The sequence below is a fragment of the Meleagris gallopavo genome, chromosome 1 (assembly GCF_000146605.3).
Source record: "Meleagris gallopavo isolate NT-WF06-2002-E0010 breed Aviagen turkey brand Nicholas breeding stock chromosome 1, Turkey_5.1, whole genome shotgun sequence".
In the NCBI taxonomy this organism is placed as follows: domain Eukaryota; kingdom Metazoa; phylum Chordata; class Aves; order Galliformes; family Phasianidae; genus Meleagris; species Meleagris gallopavo.
The window spans coordinates 87237675-87254633 of NC_015011.2; the positions used below are offsets into that span (position 1 = coordinate 87237675).

The 16959-nt window shown below is 42.7% G+C and overlaps 1 protein-coding gene across 3 annotated transcripts; it reads left to right on the forward strand.

Moving 5' to 3' along the window:
* Positions 1–1737: 1737 nt before the first annotated feature.
* On the forward strand, positions 1738–13981 carry LOC104913681 (OX-2 membrane glycoprotein-like). 3 transcript variants are annotated; one of them, XM_010720947.3, is made up of 6 exons: positions 1739–2155; positions 3813–4014; positions 5038–5373; positions 10258–10569; positions 10955–11100; positions 11669–13981. In XM_010720947.3, the coding sequence occupies exons 1-6, from the start codon at positions 2150–2152 to the stop codon at positions 11753–11755; spliced, it is 1089 nt and encodes a 362-aa protein (XP_010719249.1). In that variant the 5' UTR covers positions 1739–2149; the 3' UTR covers positions 11756–13981. The 3 variants fall into 3 exon arrangements, with proteins under 3 accessions (XP_010719244.1, XP_010719249.1, XP_010719263.1); XM_010720942.3 differs by having other exon boundaries at positions 1738–2155; positions 10955–13981; XM_010720961.3 differs by lacking the exon at positions 3813–4014 and having other exon boundaries at positions 10955–13981.
* The last annotated feature ends 2978 nt before the right edge of the window (positions 13982–16959 follow it).

The window sequence follows — 16959 nt, forward strand, 5'->3', positions numbered from 1 at the left end:
TAATAATTATTATTTTTATATTTTTTATACTCCTTTCAACTATTTGAAGGCCACAATAAGGTCTCCTCAGATGCTTCTCTTCTCCAAGCTAAACAAGCCCAGTTTCCTCAACCCTTCTTCATAGGAGTTTTGTTTGATTTACTGTTTCTAATTATTCCATATTATCTCACATTATTTTTAGTAAGTTAGTTTTCTTACCTGAATCAAGTCGGCTTTTTTTCCCCTACTTCCTCCCCTTCTCTTGGGGGAAGGGAAGGGTGTTGCATAATAAATCCCAATTGCAACACTAGCATTAGATCCATGTTCACCAATTCTATCTTTCTTCCCTACCTGCTAAACAGTGAGAAGAAGCACTACAAATTGTTGAGGATGAAGAATATTTGCTTACAAATTACTAACTCTAGTCAAGGATATCTTTCTCATTCCGGTCTTGAAACATATCCTTCCCTCCCTTTCTCCTTTTCACTCTTTATTCCTATGGAAAAACATATTCCCATGCTTTAACTGTTCGCTTTGTATTGATTAATATAGAACTTGTCATAAATGAGTTTTGGAAAATACGAAAATACAAGATAGACTTTGCTGTGCAAGCAGTATTCACGTGTTTCAGACATAACTGCAGAAGTTATTAGGGATAAGGTAATTTGTTTAAAAAATGTTTATTTGTGGTCGTAGAATCAGAGAGTAGTTTAAGTTGGAAGTTACTTTAAATGCCATCTACTTCTATCCTCCTTGCCATGGCCAGAGGCACCTTCCACTGGGTCATGTTGTCAAATCAGTTTCCCTCCTTTTTATAATCCTCTTTTAAATACTGGAAGGCTACAGTGAGGTCTCTTCACAGCCTTCTCTTCTCCAGGCTGAACGAGCTCAGATTCCTCAGCCTGTCTTTGCAGGGGTGGTGCTCCAGTCCTTTGATTGTCTTCATGGTCCTCGTCTGGACTCTCTTGTGATGTTTTAGGCTCACTGTGCACAAGGAACTCTGGTCAGTGGCGTCTTACAGAAGTTCAAATCTCTGGTTTATGAATGTGATTAGTCACTTGAGCTGTGTAGAAATGCTGTGACAATGTGCAAATAATTCCTGCACATGCTTTTTTTGATTTCCTGTGAACTGGATAGACTGTTCTAGAGCAACAGAACGGAAGAGACAAATAAGAATCGTACTCTTTTTCAGTCAAGGGTTGCAGAAACATCATGTGCCTAATCCTTTCCAAATTTTCACCGTGTTCTGGCAAATGCCTTAAGTCCAGATGTCACACGCTGTTCTGAGAAATGAAGCTGCTGTGCAGCTGAAGTGGGAGAGCGTGGGATTTGATGGGAAAGCAAATAAGCAGGCGAGAAAGATAAGAGTGGGTAATCCACCTGATGTTTGTGCAAAGAAAGAATGGGAATCCAGAAGAGGGATACAAAGATTGCTGAGGGTCTGGAGCATCTCTTCTATGAGGAAAGGTTGACAGACCTGGGACTGTTCAGTCTGGAGAAGACTGAAAGGGGATCTTATCAACGTTTATAAATAACTAAAGTGTGGGAGTGAAGTGGATGGGGCCTGGCTCTTTCAGTGGTGCCCAAAGACAGGGCAAGGGGTAACAGCCACAAACTGGAACACAGAAAATTCCATCTGAACATAAGAAAGAATTTCTATACTGTGAGGGTGACAGATCACTGGCACAGGGTGCCCAGATAGACAGTGGAATGTTCTCTGGAAATATTAAAAATCCATCTGGATGCTTTCCTGTGCGACCTGCTGTAGGGAACTGATTTAGCAGGAGGTTGAACTGGATGATTTCCAGAGGTTCCTTCAACCTCTACGATTCTGTGATTCTGTGAAATCTCAAAATAAGTGCATTTAAAAATATAAACTGATCTAAGTGATGGAGTTAGAGTGGGATCTCATATTTCTGCCTGCCCTATGTTTAAAATGGTGAAGTAAACGTTGTTTGCTGGTCCCTGCAGGAAGGCAGTCAGACAGAGATGCTGTAGCACTCGGGTGTGCATTGTGTGACCTGGAATGGGGTCCTTGTGACCAGGAGCCCAGGAAGAGACTGAAGAAGCAGCCAAGGCATGTAGCTCTTTGTCACCAGGGAGGGGATGCTGTGAATAATTTGAAGTCCACCCATTTTGCCACCCATGGCCGTCTCTATCTTCTCTCAGGATGTTGGTAAGACTGCAGGCTTGCTCTTTATCTGAAGGTGTTTGCTCTAGCAGCACCCAAGTCTTCAAGTGGTTTGAAAAGACTTTAGGAAGAGTAGAATGTTTTTGACAAAAAATAAAATGGAGTGTGATTCTATTCCTGTGAATAGAAAATTATGTAAACTAGGCGCGCTGTTCTTTCATGCAAAGTGCAGTTCCTTTTGTGATCACTAAGTGGAGAAGTTCAGCCATGAAGATTTCATCATAAGGATCTGCAAGTTTCTTGAAGTTCTTCTGTCAATGTTTTGTTTCAAAATCATATTAGAGCTAACATAAGCACACCAGCAAAGCCTGGAGAGCATCTCTGCATCCCTATAGAAATCACTCTCATCCTGCCAGGAGGCTTTGATGCAAAAGGATATAGTTCCAATAAATCTTCAATGTTTTTCAGTTTTGAAGGTTCTGAGGGTGAAGATCAGAAATTACATATTTGCTTGTCAATCAGAACTGTCCATTTCAAAGCTGTCACTTTACTCCTCTGACATGGTCCAGGGTCTTCCTTCATATCTTATTGGAGCTATCTCCTGTACAATAGCTGTAGAATGGTCTGGAAAGCCTCCAAGGAAACATATTTCACAGATTTCATGTTCTTGCTTCATTTGATTAGGTCAGAATGCTCTTCCAGAAATACCAAGATAGAATAAGACAATGGAAATAACTCTAGGAAAGGAAAACACAGTGATATACCTCAAAGGGGGAGTACTATAGTGTGAGGCAGTCCCAGTTTGCAGAATGAAATGAGTGAATCACTGTGCCTACTCAAAAGTTTGCCCAAAGTGTTTCTTAAGCGTAATAGGAATACCAAAACTCCAGATATTGTTTTTTTTTTTTTTAAGGTAATTAATTACCACTTGAAAGGAGGAACTATGCGTGTGAACATACCAAAGAAGTTTTTGTTGTGCTGTGGCTTGGGCTATTGGTTTTCCCCAAGCCACTCACATGATTGAAGGTTAGCCTGTGCAGCAATTCAGATAAATGATAAACAAAAACATTTCTAATGCAGCCACAGTTGTCAGAGTTGTCAGTGTCATCATCATTTGCAAAAAACATAAGCCACCTAATCAGAAAACAGAAACATGAGACTGAGCGTGCCAGTAACAGTTTCATTAGCAAATGAGGTCTCACTGACTGACTTGATGAAGGGTGCAGAAGTGACCCATGGGACAAGATTTGTATTGGTTTCGGCAGCATGATCCCAGCTGTCAGAAAAAAAGAAGCACAGAGGTAGACGTGACAAAGCAAAAATAGCACAAAAACAGTGATTCAGAGCAGCCCGGTGAGCCACCTCAACCTATGCCCAGATCTCCCTGGGCTCCTGACCTGGCAGAGGCCTTGAAGTACCATCAGCTCCTGGTGCTCCACTGTGCATGCAGATCCCAGGCTACCATTTCTCCTGGAGTGGCCATTCCTCCTACTCCGCACTTGGTGCTGGCTTCATGACCACCCAGTTGTCATCCAGACACGTAGCCAGGGTAGAGACCTGGGCTTTAGTTTAAGCCCTTGACAAAACCTCATAAGAAAGGTGCTTCTGAAAAACCCAGCCTTGTAAACCCTGCCTTTCTGGTGGTCTGACTGGGAAACCTAGATTTCCAGCTCCGACACTTGTCAGAATTTTTGTTATTCAGCTGAGTGCACGTGGACCAGGAAGAGTTTATGAGGCACTTCTTACTGTATTTGAAGACCGGAATGTCCCCAGAGAGAGCAAAGCATATAAAAAAGGGGAAGCCGTGGTGCAATCGATCAGTTGGTCGCTTGTTGGTCCTGTGGACGCAGCTGAGATGATGGCCACTTGCTTGCTCCTCTCCAGCCTCTGGGCCCTCGCCTCAGGTAATCTCCTGCTCTCTCTTCCTTTCTTAATCACTATGATGGTGCAGACGGCTTCAGGGGACAAAGGCAGCATCTGTTCATTGATTTGTTGTCAGCGTGTTTGGAAGCTGAAGGCAAATGATTGGCTTTATTTACAAATTCTGCATCATAAACCAGTGACCCACAAGACTAAAACTGGATTTCAACTCCTGATTTAGATGAGACTTGAGCCAAGGTATAGCACTGATTTTCTTTAGCCAGGACAGAATTATCTGTAAGGATGGACATGATACTTTTAGACAATCAGACCATTAGAACTGTGGGCATGGTACATTTGTTTTCATACTTAACAAAGCCTGAATTTGTCCCCAAACAGCTTCTATGGCCATGGCTTGTATTCTGCCCTATTCTGCTCTGCTGAGGTCTGAACTGCAAAATACCTGCTGGCTTCATGGCTGGCTACTGGGTGTTCTGCACGTCTCCACCTGGATAAGCCATGCCAGGAGGTTTAGATATGATCAAAGTGGACTCAAGGCACTGCAGACAGCCTCACTCCTCTTTAAAAATTTCAGGTTCCTGCAAACTGAATACATTTTCAGTGCTGTAACCATTTCTGATGTTATCTCCCTTCCCACGCACCACAGAGAGATGAGTGCAGATAAATTTTAAGAGCTATTGTCCTATGAACCAAAGAACTTTGGGTCTGTTAAACCTGGGAGCATTCAGGCACTTGCCTGTCTCCGTATTTTTTTCCTATGTGGCAGTGAATTGGAAGAGGAATGCTTATTTTTCCCTTCTCTCTGAACATCCCTAACCACAGCACAGGTACAGAGCTGCTGAAGTGTTTCATAGGAAGTGGTGTGAGATGTGCCACCTTCAGCCATACTCCCATGGAAACTCCTTTAAGTTGTGTTTTTGGTTTTCCTCTGGCATCAGGGACAGGGAAGCCCTCCAAGGGTGACGGCTGGGGTGCAAAACATTTGCTAGGGTGGGCTGCAGTGGGACAGTGAAAGATGCTAAATGTGGTCCCTGCTTCTTCACCAGGCTCTGTGCAGGTGATGCACAAAAAGGTGCAGTCGGTCCAGGCAGGCGGAAATATTACTTTCTCATGCCAGTCAGTCACGAACGAAGATGTAATACAAGTGACCTGGCAGAAGGAGATGGATGGGGCTGAAGACAACATAGCAACTTACAGTACAATGAATGGCCAAAAGATAGCAAAGGGCTACGAAGGCCACGTGAGCTTTGCCCACAGCAGCCTGCAAGCCTCAGCCATCTCCCTTCACCGAGTCACCCTGCAAGACGAAGGATGCTACAAGTGCATCTTCAACACCTTTCCCTCGGGAGCTGTCACTGGCAGGATGTGCCTCAAGGTTTACGGTAAGACACTCTAATTGCAGAAAGGGTATGACATCTTTCTGAAGATCAAGCCATTCCCTCTGGGGAAAAACCTCCCCTGGTCAGTGCTCATTGCTAAATCTCTGTGGGAAAGGTGGCTCTGTTTCCTTCCCGGCTCTGCTTTCCTTGTCATTTTTACTTCTGATGGGAAGGCACTGTTGAACACTTCTCCAATTTTCTTCCCTTTTAAGTCAACAGCAGCTGACGGGTGCCCTACTGCTTCCCTAGAGTTCCTCTGACCCAACACTGGGTTGCCAGCTGTCCCCACATGTCCTCCTGACTTGTTGACCTGTATTTTGTACAGGTCAGCATCAGCTGTTCAAGGAGAGAGCCAAAGCACACCGCCACAAGCATCCTCACACGCAAGGAGCCCTGTGCTGAGGGAAGAAACAGACAACCTTGGCTTAGGAGGAGTGATGACATAAGCAACAGGGAAAGAGAAGGAGAAACATGGGGGAAAAACAGAAGCAGAAGTCTGTTTTTCCTCTCTTCTGATAAAGCTCCTAGAGCAGATCACTTGATGCTGAGTCATGCAGAGGGTAAATGCTGAGTCATTCATTACAGGAATATATGGAAAAACCTAGCTGAGAGATTTCATTCTTGCTTACTATGAGAATCTAAACATGGAGTTAAATTGGCTTTGATTTATTCTGCCTGATTTTTATCCAAGTGTGGGAAATGTTTCCCAAAATTACCAGTTTTGTGGCTATGATTCAGCTCTTAGCAGAACTCAAGGCATGAAAACAAAAGCAACAAAAGCTGTTTTTTTTCCCCTCTGATGTACTCTTGTCGACTGCTCTACCTGCTTCTCTCAAAGACACGTCATTTGGGGGTTTCACTTCCCTGGCAGCTGGCAGCATGCTGCCCCAGTGCTAGAGTGAGCACATAACCAACTAAGTGCTTGCAGAAAGGGTTCATTTTAGCCTAACTGCAGTAACACATTTGAGATGTTCTTAATTTCCTTGATTTCCCGGCCAAGCCCTTCTGCAGGCTGGGAGGGAGAAGATGTCCAGGCGTAAGGGGATCCCAAGCAAGGCAAGCAGGCTGACTAATGGAAGCACCTCAAGCAAATGAGCTGCTGGCATGTGTCTCTCATCTAATAGGGACAGCCAGGGAGTTTACAGGCTGGTTATTGCCCAGTTGCAACAGCCTCCATCAGAAGAGGCTCTTCCAGAATGGACACAGTGCTGCATAGTGTGCAGAAGTGAAACCTTGGTAAGAACCAGAAATGATGCTGGGAAAAATGAAATAGGTATGGGAGACAGAAATCTCAGACCTATTTAGCTGAAAATAACAATGTGAAGCAGCAGCAGCAGTCTTCTACCCCATAAGAAATGTCTTGGCACAGAGCATTTTCAACCTGCTTTGCAGGTTTCTTTAGTGCCTGTTCTTCTTTTATCTCCATTTTCCACTAGAAATGTTTTGCTGACTTTTGTTTCAAAAGACGATGAAAATGAAACCCAAAAAGGGGTAGAGTTTGGAGTATGGAGAGAGGGGCATGTGTCACTTGAGTCTAGGCAAGGTTTTGCTGGATCAAAGACCTACAGTCACCTTCTACCTGCAAGTAGATGGCCCCATCCACATGGAAGTCTCCAGCATTATGGAGAAAGCCATGACACTGTTGACTTAGATCAGGAAGTTGAGGCTGCGTTGCTGACGAGCACCCACATGGCTGGAAAAGGCACATGAGACACACTAATTCCTAAAAATGTTCAGCCGTTAATTTGAGACCAAAGTTCAGCCTTAAAATATTAAAAGCACATCATGATCTAGCAGTTGTCCTTAAATAACAGAAGCCCAATTGCAGTCAAAGCTGGCACACATTCACTAGAAAGCCACCTTTGCCAATAGTTAGGAGCACCTTCACAGCTCAAGCCTGGGAATGTTTACGTTGCTGCTCTAAGGATCTATGAAATCAGGTACAACATGTCTTGGAAGTAGTTTTTCACATGAAATAAATATTTTGATGAAATAGAAAACCAGCATTTACTCTAAATGTGCATCAAACACCAACTCAGTGCACATGCTAACAAACAGCATGTGCAAGAGAAAGTGCTCACATATTTTGACTGTGTATCTTCTACAGGCATATAGTAAGGCAAAGAGCAACTGTCCAGTGTTTTTCTTGCCTACAAATAATTCCCTGGATTGCAGTGTGGGAAGGCAGAGAACTGTCTAGTGAGGAAAATGGATTTGGCATACATGTATGTCTGCCAAGATGTGATGCTGAGCATTTTTTCTCTTCTCCTCCTTGTGCCTTTATAAGCCAAGATTCACCTTAATCTTTTGTAATTGGTTAAGATTTGAGATTGCCAGACTGGAGCAGTGGCACCAATCTGCCTTCTGTGCTTTTTAAAACAGGCTCTCTGGTACTCAAGAGAAAAGTCTGTGGCAGTTTTCCTTTACTGCTTTTGGACATTGTAACCTGATGTTTGAAGTTAGCACTGTGGGTGGATGTGCTATTTTTATACATCCCGTGAGTGAAAGAAGAAGTTCAGAAACCATTTATTAATCAAAACATAAAGTGTTTATGACACTTGTCATTTCAAAGACGGGAGATTTTGAGAAGTTCCAAATGAAATCCCCCTAAGCCTTTTTTTTTTTTTATCTCAGAGCAACACAAATGGGGTTTCACCAGCTCTGTTTCTAGGGTCTGAGTTTCTACCTGTGGGTGATGCAAACACTGAGAAATGTCTACTTTATTCTTCTAAGCAGCATACCCATAGTAAATAGTGAGGCAAAGCCATAGGAAAACAAAAATGATGATGTAAAATGTCTTAGTGGCTGTTTTGGCTTGGAAGATCCAGTTTCATGAGGTGCATATAGGATTTTACCAGGGGCATAGGTGCTGCTATGCAGTTGGCATGTGCTGTTCCCCTCCTTTAACAGAACCATTTGGTGTTATTTATATATCTTTCATAGAGGAACCTTCTTTTACAGCCCAAAATGAAACATAAAATCATTTTTCTTAGGAAGACTAAACAAAATTTTCTGTTTCAACCCGGGATTACTAAAAAATAGTTATTTGTTTGCTGAAGTTTTGGCAAAAATCAATTTCAGCATAAATATTGTCCTGATTGGGTTTTTTTGCTATGTAAAATAGTAATATATGCATATAGTACTATTAAATAGTACTATTTCTCATCTATTAATAGACGCTTTTTAAATCAGAAGACATTCATATTAACTCAAACTTGAAGAAAACCAGAAATTCCATTGCACTTAAATTATTTTAAAAGGCAACATTATCAGAAGCAGACACCAGAAAGTAGAATATGATTTGGACCACTGTACTACCAGCAGATGCACTGATGTAGAGACCAGGCTGATGAACTGTTATCTGGAAACTTGTGTACTGGGAGATCCCACTCCCAAATGGAGTCATGTGCCTTTACAAGTCTTGGCATGACAGTCTGAGTTAAATTGACTGGTCTGAGGAGGAGCTTGGATTAGGTGACTTTCAAAAGTCCTTTGCAACCCAGATTATTCTATGATTTTATGATTTGATTGATTTTCACAGGTACAAAACGCATCCACTCGTGGTTGCAGTGAATAGCAGATATTCAATTCTCATGAAAATCCAGCCACTTGCTTAATTTTCAACACAAAAATTTCAGTTTGGTCGTTCTGGAAACAATGCAAGGTTTGGGTACTCTGACAATCATGCTGTTGCCTGCTAATGAGTTTGCAGTGTTAAACTCCAGAAGATTTCCCTCCAAGACAAAACACCTTAGTTTTCCTACCTCGTACAATGGAGAAGAGCTCATCATCTCTGTGTTTTCTTCTGCTTTCTTGAAAACTGATAATCTTTTCCAGGCACATGTGTCCTCGGGTGTTCAGATCTTCCCTGGAGTTCTATCCAGGTAGAAGAAAGCTTCTTGCACTTCTCCCATTTCTTTATTTCCTGAAAATACTGCAAATATAAATAGGAATCAACAAGCAGGTTTCATGTGAATATGTGTGAGTGGTATCTAAGGTTCATTGTGTCTTCTGACTAAGACTAAATAAGACTGCAGCTTGCACTTGTAGCGTGTGGAGGAATTTGGAAAACCGATCTTTAACAAAACTTTTGGAGGTTACCATGACACCCCAAAATTAGACATTAGAGAAAAGAAAAGATGTATAAACACAAAGCCTTCACAGCTGAAATCTCGAGGTGTCACTTCATACACATTCATTTACTGTCTTGCATAAATAGATGCATTACTCCCTAAGTGCTCAAGTTTGCATGTCTTAAAAAGCAATAAAACAAACCTTGCAGATGAGCTTAAGGGATAAGAGCAAGTGCTTTGAGTCACTGAAGCAGTTCAACCCTTTTGAAGAGAGGAGGACATGGTTTCATAGTTTCACTATCTGTTGTTTTCACTTGTCCATCGTTACCACTCATCAGCTGAGATGCTGTAGGGCTGCTTTTAGTAGTGAATTTGAAAGTTGTGCATTTCTACCCTCTTGTCCTCTGATTTTGCCAAACTCTTCATTTTCATAAAGAACTGAGTGCAGTTTCAGGCACCACAATATAAAAAATAACATAAGACTATTAGAGAGGATCCTTAGGAGAGCTGTAAAGATGGTGAAGGATCTAGAGGGCACTGTATATGAGGATTGGCTGAGGTCCCTGGGTTTGTTCGGCACAGAGCAGAGGAGCTGAGGGGAGGCCTGATGGCGGCTGCAGCTTCTAGCGGGGAGCGGAGGGGCAGCGCTGAGCTCTGCTCTGTGTGACAGCAACAGGGCCCGAGGGCACGGCATGGAGCTGCAAGTCCCTTCCAGCCTGGGGTATTCTGTGATTCTCAGATAACAGTAAATCCAAGTGTTCTTAGCTCAAATGTAAGCACAAAGTAACAGATTTTTCTACTTTGTGTTTTACAGCTATCTCAGACCCCAAAGTAGAAGCCAAGCTTATACCCAGTCCTGACAAAGCTGAAGTCTCTGAGGTAGTGGTGGGGATGAGCTGCTCAGCAACAGGGAAGCCAGCTCCAAAAATCACCTGGCACCTTCCTAGCACCCTGCTGCAGAAACCAAAGGAGTACCACATCAAGCTCAACAACCAGACCATCACTGTCATCAGCAACTTCACCCATGCCCACTCCAAAATCCTCAAGGAGTACCCCATTGCCTGTGTGATCCAGCACCCATCACTAAATGTGACCCTGTCCCTGCCCATGGACAATCTGACACAAGGTCAGTATGCAGCCTGACTCCTTCCCTGGAATAGAAGACATGGACACATCTCCTGGGCTATATCAGCCTCTAAGGGCTGGAGGGCAGGTGGGAAAGGCACCATGAAGAGCAGCTGGGATGGGGAGGGACAGGAGAAGGTGCTTGGAACAGCCAGACATCCTGGGCAATGATGCAGACATTTGGCATCCATTTGGGACACTATGGTTTGTCTCTGGGTCACCAGACCCCAAACACAGGTCTGTTAGTTGCACTGCTTGTATATATGTTTGCATGTGCCTCTTTACCTCCTCTGACCCAGGGGATCAGCCAAGGGATGTCCAAAAAGGGTTTGGGTGTCCTTTCTTCATGCACAAGCCTGCCTGAATACCTGCTACTTTTCCCACAGGTCAGGACAGTATCATGGCACCAACCGTGGCCATTGTTGTGGGGGTGCTGGTCCCTCTGATATTCCTTCTCGTCTTCGTGTTGCTCCTTTGCTGCTGCCAGAGACACCTTCGTGATCCAGAGAGAAACCCAGCGTGGCCTTGCTGGGTAGGTCTGTGTTCCCTCGCCGAGGAACAGCAAAGTTCAGATGGGAACCATACCTTATACCACTCTTCTGCTTGGCTAGGCCATGCTTTCAAGGATGTGTTTTGAACAGGAGGGGGGATCTTGAAGAGAAGCATGCCACAGTGCATTGCTCAGGATGGGAAATGCAGCCACATGTGACCCTACTGGGTTCTGTGAAGGATGACAGTTCTAAACCAGAGCAGACCCAGTTGGATGCTGCCACGTGACTAAGTCCTGTTTTGTGCTGATGGCACCTCAGCCTCTCTGCAGAATATGCCTGAGGCATGCACCTTTGCCTTTAATTAATGTTGTGGAGAAAAAATAAGGCAGTGGCAGGAAGTACAATGCATTTCTTCCACTGATGCTATTTTTCTAAATCCAAGCTGAGGTCTACTAAGGGAGCTGCAACGGGAAAGGCCCTGTCTACCGTGCTTGAGCACCGACAGACACAAAGCCCCATTTGGTATTGCAAGCAGCCCAAGTCTGAACCCCTGCACTTAAAACATACATATATTTTTCAAAAAGTGAAATAAAACATCTCTTCTGCTAGGTCCTTGCTGTTTGTGCCAAGGAGAGAGCATGTGGACAGTACATGCTTACTGGCAAGCGGGCTACCGCTGCAGTGCCCAACACATGAGCTCCTGCATGCCCTACATGTGGACATCTTGGACTGTCACGTAGACCTGCTGTGACATCACACCAAAGGAAATAGAGGGGGAAAAAAAGAATGTTATGATACGTATTTATTTTCTTAGACAACTTCATTCCGTTTTGTAGGAGAAAAGCTGTGAATTATTTATTTAAGACTCTAAGACTGTTGGCTTGGCTGCGTGGGTCTGTAATGCAACTTGTGGTTGGCATTTTCTGTGCTGTATTTATTCTTTTCCCATCTTTCAACATCCCAGGCTCCAAGCGGAATAAGGGTTTCCTGAGGCAGTGTGGTATTTTGTGGAGCAGTGATTTAGGAGGTGCTGCTTCAGGTAGAGGGAAGCAGCAAGTGTGTGGAACCTGCTGACATTACTGAGAGCTGCCAGGAACCTTCTCCCCAGCGGGCATGGGAGATGGAGCATGTCTGCAGCTGGATCAGACTTGTAACCCTGTCGGCAGACTCCAAGCCATCAGACACCAGAAAGTTACCACCCTTTCCTAGAAAGTTTTTTAAAGGCAAAGTGAAGTTTCCTTCTCCTTCAATGGTTTCCACGGCCAATTTTTCATTTCCTTAATCTAACACAGTTGCCTCCTGTTTCCACATAATCACACCTGCCTGGGGGGAAGAGGTGGAGGAATTTAAGGAGTGTTCGGAAGGGTATTAGGCAGAGCAGTCCTCCCTTTACTCCTGTCCTCCTGGCTCCATGCAGCAATTGTATGCTATCTGGTTTTTCCCTTGCACATCTACTTCATGTGTACTTCCCAGATGAAGCAGGTTGTGTGGAGGCCGACAAGCTGAGTCAAGTGAAATGAAAGAGAGTGGGTGAGCTGAGAATGAATAAACCCACTTCTTGTCATAAAAAGCTTTTATAGAATCCCTAATGCTTAGTAATAGCTGATCTGATGATTGCAAGGAAAGGGGAACCAGCTACAGACCAGCAGCTCTTGCAATTGGGAATTTTTCTTTTGAGCCCCATAACTGTCAAAGGAGGAAACCTGATTTTTTCCAAACTTCCCCACAACTGCAATTTAAGTTTCCTCCACACCTGTATGGAAAGGGGCAAGGAAGTGAAGCAGACCTTCCCAGAGAGTATTTTGTATCCAATGGGTTGCAGGCAAAAGAGCACTACTCCAGGGTTCTTGGGCTGTGTTGTATCAGAGCTCTCTGCTCAATACGGTCCACACTTGGCCTTCAGGGGTTGGGTTGTTTTTTTTCTAAGAATTGTTAAGGTTGTTTTTAAGAGAAGATACTACAAATATTTGGATTGCTGGGCTTTTATTTCTTTTTAAATTTTTTATTATTTTATTTTTCTTTTTTATTTATTTTTAAATAAAATAAAGGGAAAAAAGAGAAAGATCTATTGCAGACATGGGGAGTCTGGACATGGGAATGAAAAAAATTTTCAGAAAGACGATGAAAAGGCACAAAGCTAACAAGAAACCCTTATTAAGCATATGGAGAAATATGTTTTTGTTTTTTACAAGTTGATCTAGAATGGGAAAAGAACAGAGTTTGAAGTAAAGAAAAGGCCTGCTTATGTGTGTTTCTGACTTTTGCTCTTTAGCCGAATGTTGAATTGTGAAGGGCTTTTGTATGTTCTCCTTACTGGTGCAACAGAACTAGAGGCTGAATGAAAAGGGAGGATGTAGAGGCATGATACTCTGCAAAAAAAAAGCATGTTATTCATCTATTTGTTTTTTACAGCATTGGGATGAGAACACCAAAACGAACGAGAAAGGTAGAACATTTAAAACCAGTACACATATTTGCCTTCATAATATACAAATCCATCAGCTGAAATACAGCACCATAAAATACTGTATGCTACTGTTATTGTGTTTGGCTTCATGTAGCAAAGAGCTAAATGCAGGCATCCAGGCGATGTACAATGAACAATGTCAGATGTGAAAAGGACTATAAAATAGATAGAAACCACCTTTGAGAGAACAAACAAGCATGTGACTGGAGGAGATGAGGGTTTTACTGTGGGTGACTAAGATCCTAACTGTTGTTTTGAGGTTTCTTTACGATTATCTTGTGCTTATGTCGTTTGTCAAGTTATCTCTGTGAACAATTTCATAGTTAAACTCCAGTGCTTCAGACGGGTTTATTCATATCTTTAGTATTTGTTTTAATAAACAGCATGTAGAGTATGAAATGCTGCAAATTTCAATTGGTTTAGAGAAACAAAAATAAAGCTCGTCACAACTTCAAGCAGAATGAACTGCTCTATACTTCTGTTCCATGCAAGCAATGTGGAGCAGCTTAGCTTTGAAAGTAAGTGAAAACATAGTGTACAGGAATGTCCCAGGTTAGTTTTACCACCACTGAAATCCCCCAAAGCCTAGGTAAAAGTATGGTTACAGCCTGCATCCATACATTGACCAAAATTCCCCCTTGCTGCAGGGCCTCACGATGGATTTGGTTACAGAGGAGATGACTGAGCTGAGGGAAATGAAGATAAGGACAATTCTAACATAGCTTTGCTGACAGCATAGGCTGTAACTGAGCCTGAAGCACGTACTTCCTGTAGAACTTTGTTTTGCACTATGTCTCCCACAAAGGTTTTGGGGTTTGCAACCCTAGGGAATGAGCACAACATGTTCCACTATCACCATAGCATAAGATACACTTATGTCTAGATACAGTCCTTGAATAAGATGTGAAACTATGCTTTTTGAACTTACTGTATCAGTATATAAAAAAGAATTCTAAGGTTGTGCAGCTTGCCCATGTTTATGCTTTGGCATGGTGGGTTGCTGCAGGGATCTGCCTGCACTGGTATTTTTTCTCTCTGGGTGGTGGTTCCTGACTCCACCAGAGCAGTAACACGTAAGGACTGAGGATGTGACTTTGAAATGTAGCTGAAGTGCTGCCCTCACACATTTGGTAAGTCATGGCTGAAGCAGGAAGAATATTATTCTATCAAGACCACTACTGGCAGAGACATGGAACTAAATCCATGAAGTGAAAGGGAACTTTGTTTTGGCGACTGAAGTCTGAAAGCAGCATTCATCATTTCATTATTCTGTGACCCTGAGGAATTACTCATCAACTAAATATCGCATCAGGGAATTTTCTTATGAATTCATACTTGAAAAAAAATGTAGCCTATTGTTGTTCACTCCTTTTTCAGCACTGGGCAGCAGAAAACCCACTGAAATGAGAGAATTGCCTTAAATGAGTGCATTTTCTTTTTCATAAAGAGGCTATCAAACCAGACAGATAAAAGTCAGACATACTTTTGTTTTTTCACTCTTAGAATACCAGAAATCACTCGAACTTTGGAAGCCATACAAAAGACTTTCTCATATCTTCACAGCTTTCATCTTTGCTTACATAAAGCCGTGTGTGAAAGAGGCATTCAGCTCGTATCCAAGCAGACAGACTTTGTTGTGGTCTGTTCAGCTTTGGGTAAAAGATCCATGTGAAATTTCTGGGAAGCCTGAGAGAATCCTCAGCCTAAGACCCCTGTACAGCACAAACATCGTTATGACTTCCCGAACTGCAATTTTTAGGATGAATCATCCTAAAGAAAGGGGAGGAAAAAGTGGCTTGTCTAATAAAATTGTACTAGAAATCACATACAAAAGATTAAGATGCGAGGAAAAACTAGTAGGGGGGTGGAGGGTGGAAAAAGAAAAAAAACACTTTTAGACTAAAAGTTAAAGATTTTCTTTTAATTTGAATATTTTATTTGATATTATCCTTCAAACAGATTATGACGGGATGCTGAAAATTCTATAAATACCCAATGTTATATTTTAAGCTTAAAGAAACTAACATTTGCCTCAGAGGTGTCAAGGAACTATTTACAGAAATAGCGCTACAGTTCTATAGAAATACAGCTATTTTCATAAATGAGTTTTTTCACCTTTCCATTGGACAAGGGAAAATTAAGACATCTGTTTGCCATAGGTTTATTTCTAAATATCAGAACTCATACACAAAGATGAGAAAAGGGAAAATCCAATAATGTTTTAAGATCTTTGTATATCAAATTCAGAACTATTTCATTTTGAGGATATAAAACATTGGTTGTGTCCTTTCTAGAAAGAATTTGTCAGTAGAAGCAATGTGGCCATTCTCAACTCAGTGCTTCAGTATTTGTCCATGTATCTTCAGCAGTTCTTCCTAAGAAACAGACATCTTTACTGTAAAAATTTCTGGCCATGTCAAGACCACTGGAAAGGGGTTCTCAGGTCTTAACTTGGGCTGCAGGGGTAAGCCAAGACCTGACCATAACATCAGCAGAAAGTGCTGAGCTCTCTGCAGGCTCCTCTAGGATGGAAGCCTTCTGAATAAGATGCAAAATGAAAGGGACTGAGCCTGGATCATACGTAACAATGTCCCAGCTTGAAGGAAAGGATAAAGCTATGTCTCTGGTGGGATCTGGCCCAGCAAAAGGCCAGATGACTGTGACTGCCAGGTGACTGTGTAGTAATAACTCTTCAGTCTTAGGTTCATGAGTGTATCACCCAACTGTGGATCTGAGAGAGATGGATTTGGGGGACACCATAGGGGAAAAAAATGAAACCAGAATTCACCAGGAAACAACATCAGTTACCACTAGTGACTGTTCTTCTGAAAGGCAAGTTAGAAGGTCTGGGGATCCTCTAACTTCTAGCTGGTTTTCCCAAGTATGTTCATGGCTGATTTCTCTCCCTGATGAAACCCCTACACATCTGACCTTTGAAGATGCTGCCTTCTTGTCTCCAGCACCTTTTCTTTGCTTTCCTTCTCCCTACCAGGAGCTGGCTGAGCTGGGAAGAACTCTAATATTGTGTTCCTGTGTCAACACCCTGGGACACAAGGAGCCAACTCCAATCCATGCCCCAGTCCTCTGCCAGGTGTTAGCTATCCATCTACAGGACAACTGTGGCAACCAGGAAACTTATGAAATGGTGATGGCCCTAAGGTGATGGTCCCTGGCCTCTTCTCCAGGCTGGGACCAGAAGCATAGCACCTCTGGGCAGAAATGCAAACCAACAGGGATGGGGAGAAAATGTTTTAAAAAAAAAAAAACCTGCTGATCACCTGCCTTTCCCTTTGCTAGTCATTCTCCTTTGTGGCATAAGTGGAAAGAGAAAGACTAAAGCCTGAAAATGAGGCTGACCCCCAGCAAGTGTTCCTTTCAATTTAATTCTAAGGCAGTTCTGCAGACTTTCTTCCTCTTTTTTTTTTTCCTTTCT

What these genes read in the sequence shown, in the direction of transcription:
- LOC104913681 (XM_010720942.3), top strand. An exon ending in CCTCTGGGCCCTCGCCTCAG is followed by an intron (nt 4,015 to 5,037) that starts GTAATCTCCTGC and finishes CTTCTTCACCAG; the next exon opens with GCTCTGTGCAGGTGATGCAC. An exon ending in GATGTGCCTCAAGGTTTACG is followed by an intron (nt 5,374 to 10,257) that starts GTAAGACACTCT and finishes TGTGTTTTACAG; the next exon opens with CTATCTCAGACCCCAAAGTA.